The sequence below is a fragment of the Poecilia formosa genome, unplaced genomic scaffold (assembly GCF_000485575.1).
Source record: "Poecilia formosa unplaced genomic scaffold, Poecilia_formosa-5.1.2 Scaffold88, whole genome shotgun sequence".
Taxonomy (NCBI): Eukaryota; Metazoa; Chordata; class Actinopteri; order Cyprinodontiformes; family Poeciliidae; genus Poecilia; species Poecilia formosa.
Window position 1 is genome coordinate 1069206 of NW_006800027.1, and position 27147 is coordinate 1096352.

Sequence of the window (27147 nt, forward strand, 5' to 3'; positions counted from 1 at the left end):
TTTACGTGCTGAACTTTTGACCAATCACAGCTCCGCTCACTCAGATGGCGTACAACGCGTGCGACACGGGCAACAACATGCGGGACGGATTGTGGTGGCTATAGTCAACGTGTGAAATGAGAAACCGGTGATTTATATCGTGTTTGTTTATTAAAAATATTCTGCTTTTGGAAGTTCCGGTTATCATTATGGCGAACACAAACCTGCAGTTCAAAACGAAGTAAGTTTATCTTATGTCGCTCTTACCTGAAGACAGCTAGCCCGACCGAAAGTGTATGATAGAAAGCTGTAACCTCTCATTGATGGATTTCCGTCTTAATGTCATTTCAGTTACGCTGTTTCCAGCAAAATTGAGCCGTTTTACAAAGGAGGGAAAGTACAGGTGAGCTCTGAGAAGTTTGTCTAAGCTGAGCTGTGTGTGGTTGGAGGGTGAGTTGTGCTCTAAATGTGAAATTGTCTATGTGTATTTTTTCCCAGATCAGCAAAGATGAGAAGTACATTTTCTGCACATGTGGATCCCGTGTCAATGTTTTGGAGATCAGCACTGGCAAGATCGTCCACTGTGTGGAACATGTAAGTTCATGTCGACTTTGAAGCATAAATATAACAATAAAGTAGTTTGACTTGGTCACATTCAAGCTCAAATTGAAATAAAAAAAATCTCAGCTGAAATTTTTTTTATCAGCTAAATATTGAATCTGTTATGAACTATTTTTGGCAACTTAATTTTTCCCAGACATTTTCCCTTGTGCTTCTTTGTCACAAACACAACGTCTTGTATGTAATCGTTTGCTTTTTGTTCATGTAAATAAACTAGGTGTAGATGCACGCAGTGATAAAAATCATTTTGTGTGTTTTTTTTTTTTCTTCTTTCCTAACTTTGTCCAAATATGCCCCGCAGGATGATCAAGAGGATATCACATCATTTGCAGTGAGCTGTGATGATGAGGTCGGTAGGGAATACTTCCCCTAAGCATCATGGCGTATCAACAGATCAGGTTTTAAAACAAAAACACGTTTCTTTTGTGTCCAGCTACTGGTGACAGCCAGCAGAGCTTTGCTGCTGAAGCAGTGGGACTGGAGGCAGGGTACCTGCACTCGCTCCTGGAAGGCTATTCATACCATCCCTGTGGCCAGCATGACCTTTGACCCCAGCTCCACCCTACTTGCCACAGGTCAGCAATGCCATGATTTGAACACAAATCACCTGATCTCTGCTACATCATCATCATCAAAAAAAAAACAAAAAAACAAAACATATTTGTGTTTGTCCTGCAGGTGGTTGTGATGCTACCATAAAAGTTTGGGATGTGGTTAAGCAGTACTGCACTCACAATCTCAAAGGATCATCTGGTGTAGTACAGTAAGTGTCTGTTACTACGAACGAGGTCCAAGAATGAGGATAAAACAGACAATTTCATGTGTCATCATACCCTTACATCACTTCTGCAAAAGTGTTGCTATTGCCTTGATCTTTTTGTCACAAAACAGCCCCGAACGTCAGTTCATTAAGACTTTATACGGTAAGATGAACACAAAATGGTGCAAAATTGTGAAACGTTAAAAAAAAAAATCATCATCATTTTCTAATAAAGCGGCAAGTCCTTTAAAGTCTTTCTACTGGCTTGACTCATTTAGAGACTGAAAGTTGACCCATTCCTCTTTATAAAGCAGCTCAGATCGGATGGAGTGCCTCTGTGAACATACATCTTCAAGTCTTGCTGGAGATTTTCAACTGGGATTTAGGTTTTGGCCATTCTAACACATATTTGTAACTAAACCTTTGCACCTCTTGTTGGATATCTGAGGTAGTCATCCTGCAGTTCATCTCTGCTTAATAATTTTCTTGCTCGTTCTGTTAGTTTAGGTGGATCTGCATGTCTTGGGTATTATGTGATTGTAATATGACAAAATATGAAAAAAAAATCTGAGGGGTATGAATAGTTTTGCAACACCCTGTGAAGCTTAAACATCATCCAGTCACACAGAATCATGACTTTAATTAGAAAAACAAAACGTTGCGCTTTCGTCTGTGTGTTTGTGCAGCTTGGTCCAGTTCCACCCCGACATCAGCCGACTGCAGCTGTTCTCCTCGTCTGTGGACTGCGGCGTTCGGCTGTGGGACCTGCGCTCCAGCCAGTGTGTGTGCGTCCTGGAGAGCCACTACAGCGCCGTCACCTCTCTGAGCTTCAGCAGAGACGGTCACACCATGGTCAGGTAGGGAGGAATCGGCCAGCGCCTACGCAGTTTGTTTTTAATTACCCGACTGCTTTTCGGATGCAGCTCTGATTCGTCTTGATGTTTTCCTTGTAGTTCTGGGAGGGACAAAATCTGCACTGTCTGGGACCTCAAATCTCGCCAGGCTAAAAGAACCGTTCCTGTTTACGAGGTAAGATGTGAGAAGGCATTCCCATTTTTTTTTTCTGTTTCAGTAAAAATAAACTTAGTGTTTGTTTTTCCCTCCAGGCTGTTGAGGGAGTCGTGCTGCTGCCTGAGAAGACGGACTTATCTCAGATTGGAGTCAAAAGCAAAAGCTTGCATTTCGTCACTGCTGGAAGCAAAGGTTTGATCCACAGCTGTCTTTAAATAAATTTTTTATATCTCTATGCCTCACCTTTACTCTCAACTTTCCCTGCAGGTGTGCTGAGAGTGTGGGAGGCAAGCACTGCTCGCTGTGTTTATACCCAGAGCCTTCCCTCGACCCTCACGCCGTCCTCTGAGGAAGACAAAGAGGACGACAACCCTCGCAGTCTGACGTATCTTTTCCACCTGCCTGCCTCCTCCAGACTGGCCACGGTCACTGCAGAGCACAACATACTCTTCTACCAGCTGCCCAGTCTCACCACACAGCAGCAAGTCAGTACTGGGACTTACTTATTATTGACTGATTACATGCATGACTCATGTTGCATGTGCTGTCTTGTTTAGGAAGCCTGATCTATTATTCTACTATTGCTAAAAAAAACAAAACAATACAATAATAAAAGGAAGGTTATTTATAACAGAAATAATCTAGCTTGTTTAAAACACAATACTGGCACACATTTAATTAAGAATTTTATTAGAGTTGTTCATTGCTGTGGTTATGCTACAATTCTAGTAACCTTTGACTTTATACCTTGAACAACATCTGTTTGGTTGAAACTTGGACACAGATGGGTATTGCAGCAGAAAAGTGACACCATTTTGGAATCGGCAACGCAGGCGGATGATAAACCTTAGAAATATTTACATAACGTTCTTAAAAGTGAAAACATTCACTTTAAATCTGTTCCACCGTTTCTCTGCAGAAGATGGCTCAAATCTTTAGTCCAGATGCTGGTTGATGATTAAAAGAAGCATAAAGTTTATTTGCAACCATCTGGAAAATTAACCCAAATATTGAAGTGGGTGTATATATGAATTTCCTTGTACATACTTGTGTTAATTCAAACTTGTGCACCAGATTCTGGTTTATAAAATTTATCGAAGTTGTATGTCGGATTATTTTATGATTTTTGCTGTATAAAGAAGCTAATAGCTGCTAGATGTTGCAGACATTGGCTATGTTGGAGTTCATGGAAACGTGTCCCTTTCTCGTAGCTCGTGGGTTACAACGACGAGGTGCTGGACGTGAAGTTCCTGGGTAAAGACGACACTCACATCGTGGTGGCCACTAACAGCAGTCAGCTGAAGGTCTTCCAGCTGCTCACCAACAGCTGCCAGATTCTCTACGGACACACAGGTGAGCGACCAGCAGAGGGCAGCATCTGTCCTTTAGCTGGATGAGAATCACATCCACCTGATTCACTGAGTTCTGTCACGATCTTTTGCTTTCTGGCTGTTTACCTCCAAAAACAAGCCAGTAAGTGCAGAAGCACTTACTGGCTTAAACCCTGTTAATGTTCATATGAGCATTAACAGGGTTTTCTAACTTCCCTAATGAGATTATTTGTAAGTTTGTTTGGAGTCAACTTTTCTTATTTTTACGAGCATGCAGCTAACAAATAAAAAAAAACGCCAAACATTTGTCAGAATTTTAAATAATTTACTCTTTCTGCACAAAAGAAAAGCAATAAAATCTGTGTGTGTGTAGCGCCAGAATCTAAACAAATCAGGTCTGTAATAGTCAGGCTTATGACTTGCTGAGCAGGTTAGATGAAGATGTTTATCACTCACTGCTCGGTTTTATTTGCTTGTCTTCCTCAGATACTGTCCTCACTCTGGATGTGTTCAAAAAAGGCTCTCTGTTTGCAAGCTGCGCAAAGGTAAACACAAACCCTGACTTTGGTTAGTCATGTAGCCCATGCGCCTACAGATTTTTGGGAAGCCATATACATTTGCATGCTGTTTTGTGTGTGTGCGTGTGCGTGTGTGCGTAGGACCGGTCAGTGCGTGTCTGGCAGCTGGACAGTGACAGCGGTCAGGTCCGATGTGTCGCTCAGGGATCCAGCCACACTAATGCTGTCGGCTCCATCGGCTGCTCCAGGTAAAGCTGCTCTCTGCTGAGGTTTCTCGTCTCCCTTTACACACACACACACACACACACACACACACACATTGTGACAGCTGCTGATTAATCCAGCTGTTTGAGTGAATTTCCATTTTTGTTGGTGTCCAGGTTGAAATCGTCCTTCGTTGTGACCGGCAGCCAGGACTGCACCGTGAAGGTGTGGGATCTGCCAGCCGAGTTTTCCGGAGAAGAAATCCATCAGCTGAGCCCCCGCAGCACAGAGAAGGCACACGACAAGGTACAAGACAAAAAAAAAACAACAAAAAAAAAAATTAAATCATGGTATTTTTATGGTCTGTTTATTGTATGGTGTTGTATATTTTTGGATATATTTTATGTCTTGTCTGAATTTATCCAGATGCAGAAAGAAAACAGAGAAATACTACTTTACCTTATGATTGATAAAAAAGTAAATAAAAGTAAAACTCAGTAAATCTCGTGAAATCTGAAAATCCAGAAACCAGTCTGGAAAATTAGAAAATCTTGAAATGGAAATTTGTCGGAATCCAAAATGTGAGATTCTGATACTCCATCTTTTTTTTTTTTTTGCACATCTTTACCGAGGGTGCCAATATTATAATAATAGTGCAGTTTTTGTGTTTGTTTTTTTTTTTTAAGAGTGATTGTTAATGTTTCACCATATCAGAAAGTTTTATATATTCATTAATTCTTTGGCCCTTTTATTCTCATCTTTAAAAAATAACGTCTTTGTCTGCGTCTTTGTATCTATGTTTATACGGGACATAGAGAGTCTTGTGTCATTGATTTAATGCATATTCCATCCAACATTTGACCTTAATTACATGTTAAATATTGAGGTTAAGGAAGAAGAAGCTGAGCAGCACCTTCTCTAGATCCACAAACAAGTAAATGTTTGATATGTGTTTTTTTTTATTATTATTATTAACATCAGAAGGTGGATACAGATTTTATTTGTAGAACCAGATCTCGCTCTGTACCCAAAGCAGGCTACAATCCCAAGTCCAGATGTCTGTCGTCATGGAAACTGGTTCATGCTCAGAAGGATCATTTTTGGAGTTTTGCTCACTCCTGGGTTTGTCTCCCATCAGTCTGATACCGTAAAGAAAAAATTCCACATCTCACGGTTTTTCCCGCTACACACACACACACACACACACACACACACACACACACACACACTTTCTGGCATGAGACGAACAAAAGAACAATCAGAGTATTATCTGTGCCAGGTTACCTAACTCTCCTTTTCCTGAGTTGCATTCCTTTTAGCACATTGTGAAAATGTCAAGCCCTATTACCTTGGAAGCGACTCTTGTTTGCACAAATGATAAGAATCTATTTCAGTCAGGAGGAGAAACTTTGAAGCACATCCCCATTTTTTTCACATTTTAATCTTCGGGGCGCTGAACTTTTTTTTTTTTTTTTTGATTCCGTTCCAGCTGATTCCTGTTGTTTTCTTCTTCATTGTTTCTGCAGGACGTAAACAGTGTTTCAGTGTCTCCCAACGACAAACTGCTGGCCTCCGGCTCGCAGGACCGCACAGCCAAACTCTGGTCTCTGTCGGGGGATGGAAACCTGGGACTCCTGGGTGTGTTTCGGGGCCACCGGCGGGGCATTTGGAGTGTGTGTTTCTCTCCCGTGGACCAGATCCTGGCTTCTTCCTCTGCAGACGGCACCACCAAGCTGTGGGGCCTGCAGGACTTCAGCTGCCTCAAGGTGGGACAACGTCAGGGCATCTCACATGTCTGTCATGAAGCATGTTTCGTTTTAAAGCACGATAACTGAGAACTGCTCTTCAAATTACTTCCTGTTAAGACATTTGAGGGCCATGACGCGTCGGTCCTGAAAGTGATCTTTGTGAGCCGTGGCACCCAGCTGCTGACCAGGTATCGACTTCCCTCTGTTCACAATTATTATTGAGTCCTTTTACGAGATCGGCGTCTGACTGCATTGTGGTATCCGTAAAGAATGATTGTGTAAAAAAATAAATAAATAAAGGCCAGCAACACAGAATTTTGCAGAAATATTTAATACTTCTTGAACTTTTTCACATTTCTCTCCAACTTTATTGGGATTTTATGTGACGGATCAGAACAAAATGTAGTGTATAATATCTAACGGAAGAAATCTGGTTTTTAAACATCTGAAAAGTGTGGCTTGCATTTGTATTCAGCCCCAATAACATGACAAAAAGCAGAATTGATATTTAAGTATGCATACTAAGCAGTGAGATTTTCGCTAAAGCTTTTTTTAAAGATACTTTTTTATCTTGTCTTCAACACACACAGCTGCATAAAAACCTTTCTTGATTGAATTTTTCTCCCCTCAGCGGCTCAGACGGTTTAGTGAAGCTGTGGACCATAAAGACCAATGAGTGCGTGAAGACATTGGACGCCCACCAGGACAAAGTGTGGGGTCTCCACGGCAGCCGTAAGGACGACAAGATGGTCACCGGCTCAGCAGACTCAAACATCACAGTGTGGCTGGTGAGTTCAGAGGTCACTGATGGTCAAAAAAGCAGGTCAGAGTGGATTAGGTTCACTAATATACCATATAGTTCTTACTCTCTATAAAACTACTGATTTTCATGCTGGTGTCATTATTTGCATCATTAGGATGTGACTAAAGTGGAGCTGGCAGAGGAACAAGCCAAACAAGAGGAGCAGATACTGAAGTAAGACTTGGACAACAACTTGTTTTTATTTTGTGTCACAGATCAAGCTGCTTTAATTTGGTTTTCGTCCGCCTCTTCTTACTTTAACCAAAACTGCAGACATTCACATTTCCATCGATGTGAAGGACTGCACGATAGCAGGAAAGCTTTATTTGTGATACTATTGTCGTATACTGTAATAGTTTAAATTATGATTAACCCAAAGTTTCCTAAATCTATCAAAAAAATGTTATTGAAAAACAGAATTTGAACGAATGACATTTGTAAATAATCTTATAAAATATCGCGTCCAAATCGTCCTTTGCCTTTACTCTAATACACATATTAATATTGTGATGGAGATTGTGGTATGGTATATTTTACAACGTGAATCTAAATTAAAATATCATCAAAGGACCGATTTATTTCAGAAACTCAGTTCAAAAGGGAAAATCTGGCACATTGATTGATTTCAACTATTTATTTCTGCTCACGTTGATAATTATGGCTTAAGTTAAAGTTTACAAAAACCCAAAATTCAGGCTTTTATTCGCCCCATTGTGTTTAAAGGCAGCAGGAGTTGTCCAACCTGTTGCACGAGAAGAAATACCTGAAGGCCCTGGGTCTCGCCATCTCGCTGGACCAGCCTCACACGGTGCTCACTGTCATCAAAGGTAATCAGGTTGACCTTAACTTGTCTTTTCAACCTTCATTCTGTTTTCCTCCTACGCTAAGTAAACACATAAACAGTCTTTGTTGTATTTGCACTGCGCTGCGTTTATTTTCCGTCTGTCATGAATGGCTTCCCGCTGACTCACTCGTTCATTGAAGCATAAAGGGGATAAACTCTTTCCTAACAATGGCTGTTATTTTGCAAAAGTACCCGAGAATTTGAACAGGAAGTGAAGAAACGTGTTTATGACTTATTGTTCAGTTTTCTGAATGTTGACAGGAGGCAAACCTGCTGCAGAAATCTCCACAGACTATCCTTCTATGAACGGCTTTAAAAAAAAAAAAAATCATGTGTATATTCATCTGATAAAATAAGAAGCCAGTGCGTTTTCTGTGTGCAAAATATTCAGTTTGTTTTAAACCCGGCTGCTAATTGAAGTCTTGCTGTGTTGCTTTTAGCTATTCGTCAGGCGGAGGACGGCAGCGATCTGTTGGAGTCGACGCTGCTGCGGCTGCGAGCAGATCAAAAAGGTAACGAACAAACAAACAAATCTGTGTTGGATTGTTGGAAGGTTCGGAAACAAGACCATAAGTGCAGCTTGATTTATTTGGAATCAATTAATGTCTTAAATATGCTCATTTTCTAATAATAAACAGACACCTAAAACGTTTTTTTTTTTTCCCACCATCTAATGTTTCTGGTTGCTGTCCCACTCAGAGTCGCTCCTGCGCTACTGTGTCGTGTGGAACACCAACGCCAGGAACTGTCTGGACGCCCAGGCGGTCCTCCAGGTGCTGCTGACCCACCTGCCGCCCGAGGAGCTGCTGCAGTTCCAGGGGGCCCGGACGCACCTGGAGGGCCTCATCCCGTACACAGGTCAGCAGGCGGCAAAATGGATACAAAATGGATACAAAGTGTTACATCTAGAGTGAAACACTGGCACTGCAAGCAGCCTGGTATTTAGTGTGTTTAAATATGTAGAGACAGAAAGCAGTTAAAAATGCACAGATTGGGTTTTTCTTAGAGGTGAAAATTGTCTGAGTTCTTAATTTTGATCTGTTTAATGAACATAAAAACATAAAGTTTAGGTATGCAGCATTCTAGCTCCCAATAGCCCAACAGAGACAATCAAGGAAAGATCTGGAAATTTAAATTTAATGGCAGGTGTGCAGACAGAGGGCAGCATGAACTTTATTAGTGGAAAGCTTGACCCTAGTTATTCATTCTCCTTCCTGTTGAAATCATAATAATAAAACAGCCTTTAGCGTAGTTGAAAGTATTTTGTTGTATTTTAATCAGGTACTAGGCATATTGACACCTTAATTTGGTGTATTTTATCTACTAAACAGGTTGTTTATTCATCTTCTTCTTCCCACAGAGAGACACATGGAGAGGATCGGCCGCCTGCAGCAGGCGTCCATGTTTCTCAACTACATGTGGCAGAAAATGCGAGTAGCTGGAGCCTCATCTGGGTGAGCTGTTTCACTCCTCTGTTTGAAATCCTTCTGTACTGACTGCTGGCTTATGTAGAGCTTTCCAATAGCTTTACTTTCTGATGTGTACGTGCAGCTTGCCTCCTACATGAATTACGACACAGACTCTGTGCCAGTGTTTCCTCTTCACGGGGACCAAGGATTCCTAGCTGAGCTGCATTTTTGCAAAGCCATAAATACCTAGCCGAAGGTTTCCCAATCTGGAAATGCTGCAAGTGATTACCTCAAACGTTCTGCAAACTAGATCTTTAATCTAATCAATTTTATTCCATCTCGTCTAGTATGGAGCAGGACGAAGACATGGACACCACTCCTCTCGCGCAGCCCTCGTTTTTCCTCGATAAAGAAAACGCAAGAGGCGGCACCGATGAGAGGGAAGACCGAGGCGACGACGGGGATAGACAGCAAGAAGAGGAGTCTGGTTCTGAGGTGAAAGATGAAGAGGAGGCCGAAGAAATCAGCGCCTCGAAGAAAGCCTCCGCTAACGACGCACGGGAGAAAAAGGGGGAAACCAACGGGCGCCGCCAGTCAGAGAGCGAGGAGAGCTCAGAGGAGGAAGAGGAGGACGATCATGTAGTGCAAGTGATGCGAAATCTCCCCATTTCATCCGCTCCCCGACTCCAAGCTTTAAGCTAACAGGATCAATGAGTTCGCCTCTAGAAGGAAACCTCCCGAGGTTTAACTCTGCAGATCATTAGCTGACTGACTGACTGCGGCTGTCAGGGAAACAAAGGGGGAATTGATGCGAAGCAGATAACAGGTTTCACTGCAACTATTTCTGTGCTGCCTAAGCCCCTAATCAGTTCCTCTATGCAGGTTTTAGACGGGAAACAAAAGGACCAAATCATCCTGATTTCATTTCACGTAACATCAAGGAGGCCTTGGAGAGGAAGAACTGGTTGCATAAGCGTCTAGGCCGTGTGCCAGGGCGATTTTTTTTAAAGCCTATTGTAATTAGAAGGTATGCAACAGTGCATAGCGCCTGTTTACAGGATTGTAAACATGCAGTTTCCTCATGTAACAGTCAAAGGAACAGTCAAACATATTTCTAATGTAGTGGCTCATATGTTTATAAATAAATCTCTCTTTTATGGGCCTATTTTGTAAAGGTTTTGAACTGATAATTGACTTTTTAGCCATTATTTGTCTGATTGTTAAGCAGGAGACTTGTTTTTTTTTTTTTTTGCAAAATCTAACATCAGTCAGGCTTCAATTAAAAAAAACAACAACCAAAAAGCAGTTTTCTGCCTTGAAGTAAAATTATGAGAATTTAGAGAATAAATTGAGATCAACCAATGAAGAAACCACAAAAACAAATCCTGCAGAGAACCAACTTGTTTTTTTAGCTAGATAAAAACTAAAGAGTTGTTGTCTAACAGGATGTTGTTGCTGTTTGTTTTTTGAAGCCTCCAGCATTTCAAAGGATGTCAGTTTTACCCGTCAGAAATGTCTGAAGGAAGCTTTGGGGAAGAAGCAGAAATTCCTATTTAAGTCTCAATTCATCTCTGGGAAACAAAGTCCAGACTCCTCAAGCTCGATCTGTGTAACCAAAGTACTTTGCATACGTTTTCATACCCCTCTGACGTTTGTCACATTTTGTAACATTAGTGTTGCGTATTTCAGAGCGGCATCGGGTTCTGGGATTACTGTCCTTGGCAACTGAGGCGGAGGTTCGCCCTATATCCAGAACACAACTAAAAACATACAGTCGAAGGGTTAATATGGTCCAGTCAAAGTCCAGACCTTAATTAAAAAAAATTGAAAACTGATGTTTACAGAACCTCATTAAGATAATCCAGCCTACTTCACAAAGAACAATGGACAAAAATGAGTCTGCATGTTCAAATCTGGTAGAGAAATAAAGTATAAAAGGAGACTCTTCTCACTGTGATGTTTTCACATGTGAAGACTCCATGTTTTGTACATTTCCTTTCAGGTATGACACAAAAGCATTCAGTATTAAACCCACAAGATCATTTTATTCATTTTCATCTCTACAGTTAACTGAATGTAATGCGTACAGATATCAGATGGGGGGATTATCCGGTATGAGAGTTGATACAAAACTTAAAGCACCTAATCATTCAGACGAAATACATCCAGTTGTTGGTTACTTGTTTATTTTATATATATTAATCAAAGTATTGATTGATACATAAGTGGAAGGATATATCTGTTTGGTTTTTTTGTTTTATGTTCCAAGGCAGTCAAGAAACCAGTGTGCAGCGTTAATGCAAAAGAGCTTTAACTTTCATCGACCCGTCACCTCAGTCGAAGTCGGTGACAGGTTGCTTTTAGTCGCATTCTTACGGGTGACTGTGGAACAGCGGGTGAGAATCTCCTGGGCCCGAGGTCTCGGGGGAACCTTGGGGGGCTGGGGCCCCTTGTAGAGGTTGGGGTCGGAGACGCTGGGCAGCAGAGTTCCCTCTGGGTGGCTCTTTGGGCTGAGGCAGTTGGACGCCGTGGGCTGTGGCGTGCGGCAGAATCGCAGCTGTTGGTCGTTGGCGCCGTAGCTCAGGTTGAGGGATGAGCCGGCGGACAAGGAGAGGGCGTCGTCGTCGCTGAAGCTGTCGCTTTCAAAGCTGTCCACCGACTCTGCTCTGAGGATCCGTCCGCTCTCCTCCTGCTCTTCGTCACTCTGCACCAGGATGACCGGAAGAGGGGATTGCACTGCAGATGTTGGGGAGGTGGGGTGGCTGTTTGCTGGAGCAGGGAGGCTCACTGCAGGCTGAGCGTAAGGCTCCTCGGACAACTGGTTCAGAGACTGAGACCTGTGGAAGCTTTCTGTTGGGATGATGGGCCTGGAGTTAGGATCCTGGGGCAGGTCGCCATAGGAACGCCTGTTGTGTAAGATGGAGGAGGCGGGCAGGAGAGAAGAGGAGTTTTGGACATTATACTGAGACGTCATCTGAACCCGAGGGTATATGTAGGGCTGCAGGTTCAGAGACGGGACGTAGCCCACTTTTCCTTTGTGTCTGTCAAAAGTCAGAGAAGATAAAAGAGGACATACAGATGTTAACTATAACAGAACTGAGCCAACACCAGTCAGAAAAACAAAACATACTACAAGCATGTTTATACAAAACGTTTAAAGCTAGCGTGCATTTACATGAAACCCCCATTTGTCTGATGCCCCTGAATAAAAACTAGTGCACCCAAATTGCCTTCAGAGGTCAATATTTTGTGGGACCACCTTTCCGGCCAATTTTTTTTAAAGTGATACGCAGCGTTTTGCTTATAGGCCCAAAACTAAAACTGTTTGAGATGTCCGAAGCTTTGGATATTGTTTCATAACCTAAACATTCTTTAAACCTGATACAAGTTTATCCCTGACCTGTGAGGTGTGTTTGTTGATCTTCCCAATGCTTTATGTACACTGATGTACTCTGACAAACTTCAAATGCTCCCATAGAGCAATCACAAACATTATAGATTCCATATAACAGTAATTAAGGACATCTCCTTCCCTTGTAGAAGGATTCAATGTTACCTTATGAGCCACCAGCCATTATCCGGGTTCTGCAGGACCTCCACCACTTCACCGATGTTCACGCTTGCTTCATCCTCTATTTTGGAAGTGTAGCTCCTGACAACTGTGTAAAGCATCCCTGTGGGAGGCATAAAGAGCTTTAGGAATAATCACCTCCAACTCATCAACTAATGTTGTCAGGATGTTGGTTTCTGTGCGTGTACCTCTCGATGGTGTACCGAGCACTTCCTCTTCGTCCTCCTCACCGTCTACGTTCTCCAGGTAGGGTGCAGGAAACCAGGCCATCCTCTTCTCCTCGTTCTCTACGAGCCACCACCCTGCACACACATTCACGGGATCCCCCGATTGGATTGGGAATGTTCTAAGCATTGCTCGAGTTGTGCTTTGCTCACCTCCTTTGTCTTTGATGAGAACGTCAAGCGTCTCATTCACAGCTACTTTGAAAGGTTTGTTTTTGGTGTCTTTGGTCTCGTATGGGGCTATACATCTGTAGGTCTCTGTGACGAACGGCTGGGTCACATTGCCGCTGCTGTCCTGTCTCCCGTGGCTCCGGATCTCGTCCTCGGAGGGCATGATGATGATGCTAAGGTGAATACACAAAGCTATTTTTGTATTTTTCTTCTGCAGACGTTGAGTTTGTTGCGCAATCAGAAAGCAAAGCTTTTAAGTTGCCTTTTCATCCGGAAATGGGAATTACGCAACGCGTACTTGTGAACTTCTCTAATCAGATCTAATTACAGTAACTCTCCTTGTCATGTGCTGTAGTGCACACAAAAACACTGAAGGTGAAATTTTTCGACCGTGTTATCTTCCCTTCAAATCAAATCAAGATGTCCCGTCTGTACTTATCAGATCCAGCCACAAGTGCTTTTCCTGAACCTTTGAAATGTCATTGTTTTTATGATGGCACCAAAATGATCTTTTTTGTCTAAATGCCTATGAGTAAATATGAAAGATCTCTGGTAGGAGTGATCTCATTTTGATAACTGGGGGAAGTTCAAAAATCTTCAAAACAATGAAAATTTAGTTGCAATTTTAACAACAACAAAAAATACAGGCTTTTGTTTCTTCTTTAAATGTGTGACAGTGACCTCACAATGCGAAAAGTTCACACGACTTGATTTAATATGAGACGGATTTATAGACATTGATATGGTGTCTCATAGCAAGAACTAAGACAGGATGCACAAACCATGTGAAAATGACACATTTCTGTTGTAATTAAGCCCTGATAACTCATTAATAGAAGTAGCAATATTTTCCTTTACTTGATTTTTTTAAAAGGTTTTCCTACTCTTCTCGTCTCATTGCATGCATCCAACTGCAGCAGAAGAAACTCCTACCTGTTTTTGGTGAACTCTGGTTTTAGCTCGTTCTCATTTGGTTGCAAGAACTTTGCCAGGTCAGCAGACTGTGAGACGTGTTGATCACAGCTCAGGAGTTCATTACAGTATTTCTGCAAATACTTGAGGCGCACCAGTGATTTATTAGGCCCCTTGCCTTGGCTCTTCTGCTTCACTTTGTTGCCTGAACAACAAAAATATATACTTATTTAATTCCAACTGTATCCAGCTAGACATTTATTGTTTATAGTTTAATCTCACCCACTTTGAAATTTAGGGAGGATTCTGTCAGATTTTTTCATTTTACTTCCAGAGGAAAACTTCTTCTTTAGCTGTTTCTATAAGAGAGAGAGAGAGAAGTGAAATAAGTCATATAGCACAAACTCAGGGACTAAATAGTGCAGTTTTTAATACTTACATGCATTTCTCTGAAATCTTCAAAGCTTCTGTAAACTACAATTTCATTCTGATCCGACCAAAGCACAGATGTTATGTACATCTGAAAGAAGATACGCCATATTCTTAAAGCAGAAAATTCCTCAACATTTATTTCCTACAGACAAAGACACCATCGCTCCTTACTTTGCTCTTCTCCTTGTGAAGGACTCCGGTTAGACGGATGCCGACTGGAAAACGCTCAGACCCCATGACAACTGGACGGCTGGACAGGAGATCGTGTGCAATAGCTGCCTCTCAAGTCTCATTCAGGAATGTGCAGGAGGCCGTCGTGCAGGTGAATTTATATTTCCTCCGCCACACACAGGCGTGGTTGGACCGCTCACGCAGTCTCAATCAGTGATCGTCTGCATAAAGGGAATTCCTGCAGTGTTCCAGAGCCAGCATGGCTGACAATGAGAAATGTAAGGAAACAGTCAGGTTGGCTTAGTGGGTTTGGAGGCATCACGGTATGAGAAAATATTTGGCTTTTGTTTACAGTTTTGCTCAGAACGCAGTTTATTTGTCTTAGAACTGAGTTGGATGAAACCAAAAGTAGAAATGATAAAAGAGTGAAGCCTCAGCCATTATAAACACAGAAACACTGTAATTATTCTCCACACCCACATGTGCCCTTACAGGAAGAGAATGGCTGAAATCATTTCCTATGAGATAAACTCTCTAAAAATAGATTTTACTTTATGCCAGTTAGGATGATGAAGAGAGTTTTATTTTCCTGTTTGGCAGCTACATAAACTACACAAAATAGTTGTGCACAGTTCTTATGCAAAATAACCAGTTGTGTCCCACATGTCTCTCTTGTGTCCTTTTAAATAAATGCATTTTAGAATGAATCACTGAGAAAATGAAGCATGTATATAAAAGCCTGGATAAAAATATATTCCTCAGTACATTTAGACAGTAAAATAAATCTCACTTTACTTTTATTGGCACTCGAAACAAACCCTAAAATAAAGTAGCATATCGAATGCAGTGATGTGATCATCACATTTTAATATCAAAGGATAATTTGGTAAATACAAAATAGACTTTTCAAATTATTTAATTTACTAAGGATAAATAGCCATCCAGTCTAAGTTTTATTATGTACAAATTACTTTCCATATTATTTGATTAAATTAAGCCCCTGCTTCTGCTGTCCTCCAAAAAAGTAGAGCTGCCTCATGTTGGGAATTCAACCTGAAAATTTAGGAATAAAATATTTCATATAGCTAGAATATTACAAACCAATGAATAAGTCAAACGAATTCAGAGTATTATGATACCACAACATTCTGGTTCTAGAGCAGGAGCTTCACACCAACTACGAAGGTATTCCTAGCGTGAAACTATTTGCGCCAAGTTCACACCCAACACTTTCCGATTCGTGAATAACAAACTTTGGTTGTTTCTTGATTGACTTTGTGGCTGCTGCCATCTAGCGGCAGAATTTCAGCACCTGAGAGTAAAACTGAATTTTATGAAAACATCCAGAATATATAATAGTTACATTATATAAAAAGCAGGTTTTATGTAAAGGTTCATGGATTTTAAGGAGATGGCATGATTATAAGAACCATTTAGATGATGCCATCAGTGAAAAGGAGTATTGCTGTTACTCTTTACATATTGCAATTATTTTTTAGGATTCATCCATTGGCATTAGAAAATATTCAGAAGATAATAACCCGGGGCTCCCTACAAGAAATAATGGGTCTATTTTTATCTTAGGAAACAGAAGGGCCAACATCTGTAGAAAATAATTTATTCAACTTCAATGTTCACATAGCTCAACATTTTCGTCAAATTAGAAACACTCTTTGAGATACTCTCCTAAACATTTTGCTTGATTACATTGCACAAGTTTTTTTTTTTTTTTTACATGGTTAATAATAAATAAAATTAATTTAAAAAGAAAAAAAGTAACATTTTCTGATTGCGTTTATGCATTTCATTGCACTGCTTTGAAAGAAACTTTAACTTGCTTTAACCCAGCTGTAAAATTGTAAGCTACCAAGGCCAAACGCAATTTGGCCTTTACATCATCCCGGTTCAGGAAAACTTACAGGATCCCAACAAGACGATGAAGAGATATTTTCCAAACATTTGCACTAAATTATCCAGGAAAACTGTATCTTTAAAGAGAAAAGCTTTACAAGTGTAAGGCATTGCACTGCTTTGAAAGAAAATTCTAAGGCAACAGAATTTTGAAAAAATAAGATATTAGATTTTTGTTCCTACTTGTCACTTCCTTACTACCTTCACCGTTTTTTTTTTAAATAAACTCTAAAACTCTCAGAAGTCACCAAACGTTTTCTTGTCCTTACCTCCAAAACCTAGAAAACCCTGGGATTTCAGAAATATTTTATTTACTTGACAAATCATTAACACCTTGTAGTGTAAAATAAAGCAGCAGTCTGAATTATAATAAATTAAAACATTTAAGAGGCAAGGGAAAAACCTTTCCACTCAAGTTCTTTGGCTTGCATAGAAAACCGTGGGAGGAAACCACGATTATCTCCGACCCGTTCTGATCCAGCTGGTACCCATTCAGCTGTTTCACTTCAACTCAACATTCTCTTATCAAAATCATTCGTCATCTTGCATAAAATAAACCCTCTCTGTTATAACCACCAAATAAATCACTATGGGTAATTAAACATATTTTCTATTAAATATAAGATTTTCATTGCTGAACAAAATTAGCCTTTTCCTTTGCAAACCTCCACTAAAAGTGCAACGTGTCTCCATAATCAAGAATCTATTGTGATCTATCGTGATGTTCAATAACACAGAGCGCAAAAAAAAACACTTGATGGCAAAGAATAATAACAATAGTAAAAAAGCCAAACAAGAAACAAATTGACTTTTTTTTTTTTCTCGTCAGCCGTTCAGTCTGGACTGTTCGTGCCTCATCGATCTTTTGTCCAGCTCTTCTTCAATCCGTGCTTTCCTATTTGCAAATCAGGAAATGAGCACCTGGCTACTTGTTAGCTTCCTCCCAGAGAGGAAAACTGGTTATCCATCGGTGTCGTGGCGTCATGTTCCAGTTAGCTCCAGGGCGGCACTAGCCGCCTCTTGACGAAGAGTTTCGTCATATCACCGAAATTCATAAATAGGCATACTATGCTCCTGAACATGATTCAGACTTAGTGATTGGTACCTGTAGAAATGAAATATAAAAACTCACATTTATAACTTTATCCCAAAAAAAAGAAAAAAGAAAATAATACTTTTTTTTTTGAGGGAATTTCACTTTCATTACCACTCTGAGCTCCTGTGGTAATAGTAGCCCTCAATGGTGGCTGTGGACTTCTGGAAGCAGATGTAGTAGAAGCCAGCGAAGGAGGCGCCGCTGATGTCTTTGATCGTGTGGTCTGGAACAAGAAACTGCTCCTGGAAGACCAACAGCAGCTGAAGCCGAAGCATAGTTCGAACAATTTAGAGAAACGGTGACATAAAATCTGCTCACCTTCCACCTCATAAAGATGTAATCACTGTTTTCCAACGCCTTGTAGTCGAAGTTGTCCGAGTTAAAGGTTTTGCCATGCTTGTAAAAAGCCTGAAACTTCCCCTTTTAAGAGAACAGGAAATATGGGGATCAATAACAGGTTCAAATGCATTTTTTAAACCTATACTCTTTAAAAATGTATCATCTGAAACGTAAACGAGACTCCAAAATTCAGGTAAAACACGCCAAATACGAGTACAATAAAAGGCACAAAACAATTCTAATTATCTTTAGGTGAAGTACAATTTTGGTTCAAAAGAATGAAACTGTGGACCAACATTTCATTAGTAAGACCATGAGAGGTGATGCTGAAAACAAAAATAAACCTGGACAGACATACCCAGTGCTTTCTGTCCACATCCTCGTCTGCATCCCACTTCCGAGTTAAAAATGGTCGCCTGCGGCTGATTATTTCACCAACAAAGAATGTTGTGAGAGTGGGGAACTCCTACAAAATATAAGAGACAAGAAAAAATAAAGGTTCATATTGCTAATAAACTGCAGGGTTCAAACACATATTTTTCAGGTTAATAATCCAGACCCTTCTAAAATCATATTTGCATCTTTTTTATTCAAACTTAAAGTATAAATAACAACAACAATGATAACAACAATAATAATAATAATAATAATAATAATAAACCCCAATAAATTTAAGATAGATAGTTGAACAGAGGTCAAGCTTTACATATCTAGTCTAAAAAATCACAGACCGAAAGGAACGGATTAATGACTGTGCAGTAGAATAAGAAATAATATCAGTGAATATCTTTACAAGGTCTTTTGCTTTCGTTCTAAAGTTTATGTGCACATTTTGCACTGAAATATATTCATCTCTGGGACAATGTTTATTACCAACATGCCATCATGAAGACGATACGCTCAACCTTCCAGCCTTCAAGTGAATGAAAAATGAAAGGAGAAATATTTGTTTCCATATAACAAACATTCAAATTTTACCATTATTCATTAACATAACTGCTCGTCTTCCACACACCAACCTTACTTTCTGACCTGTGAACCTTTTATTTAAGTTTATTTGATAGACACACATCGACATAGACTAACTGAACAGAAAAAACATACCCATGTTTGCGTCATAGTGCTTATAGCAACAGCTAATTCGCAGCACTTGTCCCTAAATGGGCTGTTAAACAGTACAACTTAAAACTAGTAAAAACTGAAGTAGTAATCATTTAGCAGAACATAGTGTTGACAACATATACACAGTCATGCATATAAAACTGTGAGACATGAAACATTAAGTATGGACACAGTTCTGTTTTTGACATAACCAGAGGTTGTTGTTTTTTTAACATACTAAAACTGGTTATGGACTTTAGATTGAGAGGAAGTGAGTTCCAAATTGCAGATCCTCTCACAGACAGAGAGCACTTTGAGCAAAGGTGGATCTACATGTTGCATAACTTAACACGTATCGGGCAGAAAATATCTCACTTTGACCAAACTCACCTTCTCTAGATTCAGCCTGTCTGCAGCAAGCATGAACCAGTCGGTGTTCAGCCTTTGGACGCATAAAGGTCAGTCTTACTACACCTGACCTAGTTTGCATAGCTTACCTCAGTCAGGCCTTTGATCTTCAGGTATCCACACAAATATGAGTCGTCCATCGTCACATGCTGTCCAACGCAAACAGATTATGGTACATGATGTCTCAAGGGGTTGACATAAAAAGTGCGAATGCATGATGTAAACATGACAGCATGAGGTACTGAAACAAAGACTTACCCTTTTAAACACAGAATCTAGTACACATTAAGTTATATATTTGAAAATATGCTCTCTTTCCTATTCAATAAGCACCTGCAGGTAGAATATTACAAACATTTTTGGATAGTCTGGTGCACAGAACGTAAACTTTTTAGACAGGAGTCAAACATTTATTTTTAGTCAACATTCAAAATACAAGAATTAAAGAAATGAAAAACATTAATCAAGATAAATTTAGGATAAAAAAATAAATACATATATAAATATATTTATCAAAATACCTGCAGAACAACTTCGACATCATACGAGTTCCCTTTGCTCCTCTGATAACCCCGATACTGAGCGCCGCTGTAGAGCAGAGAGGTGGCCACCCCGGGCTGCTGGGTGTTGATAGGCGCAGGGGGAACAAGACAGGCCGAGGATGGACAGGCCGCGCCGGCTAGACAGTGGCACTCTGCTCGGACAGGCATGACGAGCGCTAAGGAAACACCGTCAGCAACCGTCATGAACGTCAACAAGGAGCACGCCACAACCGGAGACAAAAAACGGGACCGACAGAAGTTTTATCACCGTAAAAATAACAGTGAGGTTGCTCAAAAGTATCAGCTTTCATTAGACTGCCGGACAGAATAAATGTTGCGAGTCCTCCTATAATCGCTCAGCTTTCTTGTATTTTATTGGCTAAAAACCAAACGTCTGGTTGCAGGACGACTCTTATTGGATGATGTGCTAATACGCATTCTGGGAATTGTATTTTAGACGCCTTTTGATTCACAGTAGTTACAAAAAATTAATCTATAAACATTTTAAATCTCCTTACAGAGAAGAAGAGAGCATGTCAGAATAAAGAGGATATAAATGAATACATAGATGAAAATCGCTTTGAACTATTAGGTTGTGTTGTGACTTCTTTTAAATATTTTTTTTTGCTAAATATAAAAAAAAGTCAAATTTTTTTTAAAGGACTAAAATAGGTTTTATTGAAAATTTGAGATTAGTAGTTTTTTGTTGTTTTGAAGAGCAATAATTTATCTACAGTAAATCTTGAATTTTTTTTCTTTTTATGGAACAACTGCACATTTCAATGTAGCTCAAGTGAAATGTTAAAAAAATTTTCTGTGACACACCAACAGTTTTTCAAAATAGAAAAAGTTCGGTCAGATTTGATCAGATACAATTTTAAAGTCTAGCAGCAGGTTCTCAGTTGAATTTAGCTCTGGGCTTTGACTGAGCCCTCCTAACATAAATATGCTTTGATACGAACAATTCAAAATCATGATGTGATTCATTTTCTAATGTTCTCTGACTAACCTTCACAGAACTGGACTGCTACTGCAATTAAATTACACTCAGGTGGAAAGGTATAATTTTATTTAGTTGGATCAGAGTAGGCGCAGGGGGAACTTTGCGCCTACACGTAATACATGGAAAAGTAAATAGATGTATACATATTATTTGCTAAACATTGTAATAGTGTCGACGCTGTCAGTGAAATACAGCAAAAATTTCAATCCATCTCCTCCACGGGTTTCAACAAAAACTCATAATATCGGTAGATGTCTGAGATGCGCACACGGTTCCTCCTTTCCTCTTCTTCCTGAATCTGCAATAGTGCATAAAGATGGTGATTGCGGATGAGTTGTCATTTCAGTTTAACATACACTTGTGTGTTTACTACAAAGTTATTTACTTCTTTGATGAGAGCTTCTTTCGAGTCATTAACTTGTGTATCCATTTGATTTTCTGTGTCACTGATGGTCTCCGAGGCCTCATCTTGACCGGGTGAATCATTGCCTGTAGACAACTACATGTACCGACATATTCAATTTCTTTTTACATTTCAATAATAAGCACGTTTTGGACCACAATCATGGACATCTCTGGTAAACAAGTGAAAAAAACCTCAAAATGAATTTTCAACCATAACAGTTGTACAAAAACAAAGTCTCCGGAGGTACAATTGGTCCCTTTAAAATAAATCTAACTGAGGCAAATGATTCTAATTATACTTTACTTTTCAGGTTGATATGAGGTTTCACAAACTGCTAAGTAGTACTTAGTGACTATCTCTGTGTAGACACAGGACGCAGCTCCATTTTCTTAGCTGCGGGAAAGTGGGCAGTACACTTTGTGTGCTTTTAGTCAGATGAAAGGAGGATCAATATTTTCTGCAAAAAGCAATTTTAGGCTGAGCTGAATGTAAATCAAGGAATAAATATTTGCAATAAGAATCCCACTGTTAAGTAAGATCAAAGATCTATCATGCTGTGGGTCTGTTTCTCTTCCAAAGGCCAACCTAGTTAGAATGCAGAGCATCATGAACTCTTGAAATACCTAAAAAAAAAAAAAATAAAAAAAGTAAAAATCTGGTGCCCTTTCAAAAGAGGTTGCACATGCTGCTCCTCAGACTCTTCTAGAACCAGCACTGACTCTTGTTGGTAGTCTGGCCATAGAAAAATTCCAGACAACCTAAAATTGGTAATATTGGTTCTTTTATCAGGATAATGCTAAAATATGAGGCCAGATCTAAATTACGTGGCCAAATAAACATAGAAATGGTTCTATGTTTCCTCCATGCCCCTCTCACTCTCCTGGTCTAAAAACCTGTAATCACTGTCCTCAATGTGAGTAGAATAATTGCTGCACTTTTGATTTGGTTAAACATCAATATTTTCTAAACGTAGCATAATTCACCTCTTGAGTAACAAAGAAGAAAAGTGTGTATTCACTGCAGATTATCACAAAAAGTTACCCACCATGTCTGAGATGAAGCTGTCTAGCAGCATGACGTTGTCCTAAAATAAAGAGAAACAACAGCACAGATGCAAGGGAAGGATTTCATTTTTAAAAAAAAACAAACAAAAAAAACATGTATTAGATTATCAAGTGATAGAAAAAAATTCAGAAATAATCTCATGAAGACTTACATCCAGATTTTTGACAAACTCAAACTCCAGAGCCAAGAGCTTTTTAAAAAACTTGGCGGTTTCATGTCTTAAGTCCAGGATTTTGAGACGGCACAGATCGGGGTCTTCTATTGCCCTTATATCTTTTAACCTCTAGAACATTTCAAACTTGTTAGACGACAATAATAATAATAAAATAAAAGTCAATATATACAAATATATACAAAGATTTGCTGTAAATTTGTTCAACTTTATTAAGTTAGAGATATCTTTGCCTGCTCTACTTGCCGTTTCGTATTGCTCATGGAAGTCTGCAAGAATCTGTGACGCCCTCTGCTGGTAGTGAGCATCAGTTTCAATCTGGCCAGCGAAGAAAGAGTTCAGCTCTGTCTCCAGTTGTTTGTACTCGTCTGAGTCTGTAGGAAATATTTGTGAGCACAGCTCCGCAAGTTTGCTCTGAGACGTAAATGCAACGTTAAGAAATCTGAGGCATTTTGTTAGTTTCGATGAAACAACACATCAGCAAAGAAAACAGAGGATATATCTGTGCGGGAGGAGCTCCTGGGAGGACGTCTGGGCTCGCTGCCTCTACTTTGTTTGCTGACGTAACTGGCACAGCACTGTCCACAACCGCATCCTGTTATAGGAAAGAGCTTAAATCAGACAACGTAATACAAGAAATAAAATGTACAGGTTTGCAAAGGCTGCCTTTGAAAATATGATCATTCTCATACTTTGTCTATTTTTTCCTGAGCTTGCTGTGACTCAAGCAACTTCTTAAGCTCAAACTTGTACTTGATGGCAGCCTCCTCTCGCTGTAATTGCACAAGACAGAAATGTCTCACTTACAGTGGGAAGCATCAATATGGGACCATGCACCTGGATAAACTGATGCTTTTATTAGAAACGCTATGCAAAACTGATGTAGAAAAGAGACAAATCCAAAAAGATGCGCATGAATATAGACTTACCATCTGTGGGGTAATTAAAATGTTGTCTAAGAGGATCACATTTGGAATAAAGGCAGCAACATAAAGCGACTGATCGTCCTTCTCAGTGAAGGGATTTCCACCGATGGAGAGTTTGAACAGCTTTTTAAATCTCATGAGGTAGTGCACCTTTAATTAAATAAGATGAAGATGAATAAACAAGATGTACACAAAGTTGTGCAGTGCAAGCATTTCGCAATCTTACACAGTATTCGTTTGGATAAAGAAAATAATCTTACACATTCCTTGTCTTCGATTTGGTTTTTTGAAATGAAGAAGTGAGTAAGGTTCTCAAGTGTATCCATGTTCTTTATGACAGAGATGTTGTTGAAGGCCAAATTCAGCAACTCAAGCTTCCGCAGGGAGTCCAAGCCCCCAATGTTCTCGATCTTGTTAAATGACAGATCTGCAAACACATTTGGAAGAAACATCAACAACGTGTGAGCGCGCAGAGCCTTGTGAAAGCCATCATAAACCTTAACAAGTTAAACTCGCAACTTTGAATATATTTTATTTGGGTTTTTCTTTTTCACTGCTTATCACAGACTAACACAAAGCAGTGCATGGTTGTGAAATGAAAGGAAAAAGAATATACGAGTAAACATAATAGTCAGTCAACCAATATGTAAATCAATTTCAATAGCTGAGGACCCGATCAGTGAAGTTCTCAGATGTTTGTTTATGAAGATTAACGAATAAACAGCAACATGGAGACCAAGGAACACACAAGAGGTCAGGTATACCTGCAAAATCCTGGAGAAAAAAATATAGATAATATATAAAAGACTTGGTAATGAACTATAAAGCTATCCAGCAGGAGAACAGCATCCCTAAACATACAAAGTTAAAAAGGAATGGTTACAAAAGCCCATAGTTAAAATATAAATTCAGTTTCTAGTTATGTGAAACTGTTAGAGAAGTGCCCAAAACACTAGCAGCCGTACTGAGCAAAATAATGTACTGTAAAGTACTGACTTAAACGACATAAAATAAATTTGGATTTTTATTTGGGGAAAAACATTTATAGCTTCGCAACCTTCACATTTTTATCATGTTTCTTAATTGTGTTGATATATAAAACCCCCATAAAATACAATTAATGTATACGACTGCAACATGACCAAATGTAAAAAAAAAAAAGTTTAACAGGTATGAATACTTTTAAAAGGCCTAAATTTTTGTTTTGTTGTTGTTGTTTATCCAACACACCATTATAACAGACTAAACATAAATGAAAAAATTGTCTCTTACTAAGCCAGGTCAGATTAGTCAGACGGTCCAGGCCCCAGATCTTCTGTATGACATTGTTATTAAGATCCAACCGTGTCAGAGATGTAAAATCATGTATGAAATCCATTTTAACCATGTCTGGAAACAACAACAATCTGAATCAGTTCACAAAAAAAAAAAAAAATTAGACCGAAAACGTTTGAAAAGGTAGTTTTTCGTGTGTTTGTTTTATCCTTTATACTTTTGAATTCCAGGTGTAAACGGATGTGTTCTCTGTGATCGAGACAGCCAAGATTGTAATTGTGCAGAGCGTATTTTTCTTTTGAAGTGTGTTGCCCGAGTAACATCTCCTGCAAGGAATACTCATCATCCGTCCAGCTAGCTTCAGAATCCATGTTTTAGCAGTTTTCACTCTGTTGAAGGCAACAAGGTAAGTCAGAGATTGTTCTAAACTAAAACTTTGGACCAGTTGAAAAATCTTACGTTTACTATAACCCTAATTTTAACTACCCAAATGTGTAACGTTCCTACTTACCAATGAAAGCGAAAAATAAACGAACTCTTCGTATCAACGTACAGTCTACAAAAACAGCCAAAACATTTGTGTCCCGTTGTTTCGTTTGTTTATACCCTGTTACTTAGCAACAGTTTAACGCCAAAAGTAAATTCATCGAACAAATAATTATTTTAATGTGATGAAATAAATAAAAAAAAAGCAAAATAAAACTCAACAGTAAAGTTGACTGTGAAACGTTACCTTTATGTTAAATCTCTAAAAAAAAAAAAAAAAAAGGGCTGGCGTGTAACGGTCTTTCCTCAAACAACAGGTTGATTTTCAGATGCGTTCAAATGCATTCACGAGCCGTTAAAATGCAAACTTATTTTATTTTAATATATTAAAATATAATGAAAACTCTTAAATATCTCTTATGCTGAAGCTTATCTTGCGTATTGTTTGATTCGTTAGATACTTTTGAGAAATTCGGGACTACGTAGATTTCCCCCTCCCACCCCCAATATATTTACAATGGACACCATTTCAGCCAATCAAATTCAGGGCTTATGTCAGTTCATCCAATAGGATTCAGGAGTGGGCGGGGCTTACCCGTGCAGCAGCCTCTGGGCCTCAGCCTCCGTCATTTCCAAAGCGGATCGTTTGTTGTCAAAATGGAGTTTCTACTTGGAAATCCTTACAGCACGCCTGTGGGCCAGTGTATAGGTAGGTGAAGCTGCGAAGGTGTTTATTAGAGATGTGTTGTCTTGTTGATACACCGAGATATTTAGAAATCACTCTTACGTTGGGAGAATAGAGCGAGCTTTGCTGGCATCTTCCTAGCCAACGTCATCCCCTCGGAATGAGCTCTCTGCTAACGTTAGCCAGAAAATCTGAGTAACTTCTCTTTACTCTCTTTTCTCGTTCTGGTAAATCCCCCTTTATCTGTGAGAGCAGAGACTTGCAGGTTCTAAGGAAGATAAATCACTGAGATTTCGTGACAAGTGATGATATTTGACTGTTTAGATGGCTTGCCGAGATTGACCACAGTGTTTGGTCACTGTCGCTTTTAACGCAAAACATCCAGACCGTCTAATAATGTGTTACTTATTGCAGAGCTGAAGCAGAGAAGGAAGCAGTTTGGTGTACCACACCCCATGTTTGTGCAGTTTTAAATCACACAGGTTCTAGGCCAGTTAATTGTTTTGATTGATCATAGAATAAAACATGTAGGAAGATGAAACGGGTGCAAATAATTATATTCGCTTATTTATTTCAGTAATGTGATTACAATGGTGGAACTAATGTGAGTTATTTTTCTACACGCAGATTATATTTCAAGTATTTATTTCTGGCAGGAGTGATGAATGTAGCTTATAACAAATCAAAACCCTACATTAAGTTTCTTTAAAAATAACAATAGTACACCAAACAAATATTAAACGATTTGTCCAGTTCTTAAAGCACAAATCAGACTCCTGTCACCTGCAGAAATACTCAGATGACCTGGAAACGTCAGGTGTGTCATAGATGGACGAAAAGCTGAGTAAACAAAACAAAGGAGATAATTGTAGATTTCAAAAGAAACTTGCATAAGACAAATGCTATTTCCATCACGGGAGAAGAAGTGGAAGTGGTTGAGGAATATAAATGCGCAACAGTAAAGCCATCTATAAAAAGGGACAGAGCCGACTGTAATCTTGAGGAAGCTTAGGTCCGTCAGTGT

General features: G+C 39.5%; 5 protein-coding genes across 14 annotated transcripts in view; 2 read left to right on the top strand and 3 right to left on the bottom strand.

Annotated features, from left to right (window-relative positions):
* On the top strand, positions 1-10401 carry tbl3 (transducin beta like 3). The gene is made up of 23 exons (XM_007557387.2): positions 1-220; positions 331-382; positions 478-573; positions 902-949; positions 1034-1175; positions 1279-1363; positions 2047-2217; positions 2314-2389; positions 2467-2563; positions 2639-2856; positions 3583-3724; positions 4189-4247; positions 4362-4468; positions 4601-4730; positions 5951-6190; positions 6290-6360; positions 6804-6960; positions 7090-7148; positions 7698-7801; positions 8259-8330; positions 8518-8676; positions 9179-9272; positions 9575-10401. Exons 1-23 carry the CDS (start codon positions 189-191, stop codon positions 9927-9929), a joined length of 2766 nt encoding a protein of 921 aa, XP_007557449.1. The 5' UTR covers positions 1-188; the 3' UTR covers positions 9930-10401.
* On the bottom strand, positions 5327-25679 carry drc3 (dynein regulatory complex subunit 3). 3 transcript variants are annotated; one of them, XR_001662772.1, is made up of 13 exons: positions 25464-25679; positions 25170-25341; positions 24950-25066; positions 23938-24104; positions 23681-23827; positions 23444-23524; positions 23252-23346; positions 22998-23172; positions 22731-22862; positions 22560-22598; positions 21494-21607; positions 21252-21406; positions 5327-5337 (listed from the first exon to the last, which is right to left on the bottom strand). XR_001662772.1 is itself a non-coding variant. In XM_016673996.1 (12 exons), the coding sequence occupies exons 2-12, from the start codon at positions 25321-25323 to the stop codon at positions 21311-21313; spliced, it is 1317 nt and encodes a 438-aa protein (XP_016529482.1). In that variant the 5' UTR covers positions 25324-25341; positions 25464-25679; the 3' UTR covers positions 21153-21310. The 3 variants fall into 3 exon arrangements, 2 of the variants coding, with proteins under 2 accessions (XP_016529482.1, XP_016529483.1); XM_016673996.1 differs by lacking the exon at positions 5327-5337 and having other exon boundaries at positions 21153-21406; XM_016673997.1 differs by lacking the exons at positions 5327-5337; positions 23444-23524 and having other exon boundaries at positions 21153-21406.
* noxo1a (NADPH oxidase organizer 1a) lies at positions 10232-16723 on the bottom strand. 2 transcript variants are annotated; one of them, XM_007557389.2, is made up of 8 exons: positions 14709-16723; positions 14545-14625; positions 14392-14464; positions 14127-14310; positions 13176-13366; positions 12987-13100; positions 12784-12901; positions 10232-12268 (listed from the first exon to the last, which is right to left on the bottom strand). In XM_007557389.2, exons 1-8 carry the CDS (start codon positions 14772-14774, stop codon positions 11545-11547), a joined length of 1551 nt encoding a protein of 516 aa, XP_007557451.1. In that variant the 5' UTR covers positions 14775-16723; the 3' UTR covers positions 10232-11544. The 2 variants fall into 2 exon arrangements, with proteins under 2 accessions (XP_007557451.1, XP_016529479.1); XM_016673993.1 differs by having other exon boundaries at positions 12987-13366.
* On the bottom strand, positions 16828-20523 carry gid4 (GID complex subunit 4 homolog). Of its 3 annotated transcripts, none has more exons than XM_016673999.1 (6): positions 20085-20523; positions 19653-19712; positions 18413-18520; positions 18034-18135; positions 17827-17951; positions 16828-17724 (listed from the first exon to the last, which is right to left on the bottom strand). In XM_016673999.1, exons 1-6 carry the CDS (start codon positions 20307-20309, stop codon positions 17661-17663), a joined length of 684 nt encoding a protein of 227 aa, XP_016529485.1. In that variant the 5' UTR covers positions 20310-20523; the 3' UTR covers positions 16828-17660. The 3 variants fall into 3 exon arrangements, with proteins under 3 accessions (XP_016529485.1, XP_007557452.1, XP_016529486.1); XM_007557390.2 differs by having other exon boundaries at positions 17827-17957; positions 20085-20515; XM_016674000.1 differs by lacking the exon at positions 19653-19712 and having other exon boundaries at positions 17827-17957; positions 20085-20521.
* Positions 25281-27147, top strand: part of tom1l2a (target of myb1 like 2 membrane trafficking protein a) — an 18617-nt gene continuing 16750 nt past the window's right edge. For 4 of the 5 annotated variants that reach the window (XM_007557391.2, XM_016673994.1, XM_007557392.2 and 1 more), the window contains exon 1: positions 26030-26147. In XM_007557391.2, the coding sequence (XP_007557453.1) occupies positions 26096-26147 (52 nt within the window). In that variant the 5' untranslated portion in view covers positions 26030-26095. Of the gene's footprint in view, positions 25359-26029; positions 26148-27147 lie in introns of those variants that run through there. The other variant, XM_016673995.1, reaches the window with a different exon arrangement.

Coding starts and splice junctions, on each gene's coding strand:
- tbl3 (XM_007557387.2), top strand. CDS start 189: ATGGCGAACACAAACCTGCAGTTCAAAACGAA. Junction 1,176..1,278: donor CTCCACCCTACTTGCCACAG/GTCAGCAATGCC, acceptor TTTGTCCTGCAG/GTGGTTGTGATGCTACCATA. Junction 6,191..6,289: donor AGGACTTCAGCTGCCTCAAG/GTGGGACAACGT, acceptor CTTCCTGTTAAG/ACATTTGAGGGCCATGACGC.
- noxo1a (XM_016673993.1), bottom strand. CDS start 14,774: ATGGGGTCTGAGCGTTTTCCAGTCGGCATCCGTCTAACCGGAGTCCTT. Junction 14,311..14,391: donor AATCCTCCCTAAATTTCAAA/GTGGGTGAGATT, acceptor TTTGTTGTTCAG/GCAACAAAGTGAAGCAGAAG. Junction 13,367..14,126: donor CCAGAGTTCACCAAAAACAG/GTAGGAGTTTCT, acceptor TATTCACCTTAG/CATCATCATCATGCCCTCCG.
- gid4 (XM_007557390.2), bottom strand. CDS start 20,309: ATGACGGTTGCTGACGGTGTTTCCTTAGCGCTCGTCATGCCTGTCCGA. Junction 19,713..20,084: donor ATGTCGAAGTTGTTCTGCAG/GTATTTTGATAA, acceptor TGCGTTGGACAG/CATGTGACGATGGACGACTC. Junction 17,958..18,033: donor ACATCTTTATGAGGTGGAAG/GTGAGCAGATTT, acceptor TTGGTCTTCCAG/GAGCAGTTTCTTGTTCCAGA.
- drc3 (XM_016673996.1), bottom strand. CDS start 25,323: ATGGATTCTGAAGCTAGCTGGACGGATGATGAGTATTCCTTGCAGGAG. Junction 23,525..23,680: donor TTTTAATTACCCCACAGATG/GTAAGTCTATAT, acceptor GTGCAATTACAG/CGAGAGGAGGCTGCCATCAA. Junction 21,407..21,493: donor AAGAAGCTCTCATCAAAGAA/GTAAATAACTTT, acceptor GCACTATTGCAG/ATTCAGGAAGAAGAGGAAAG.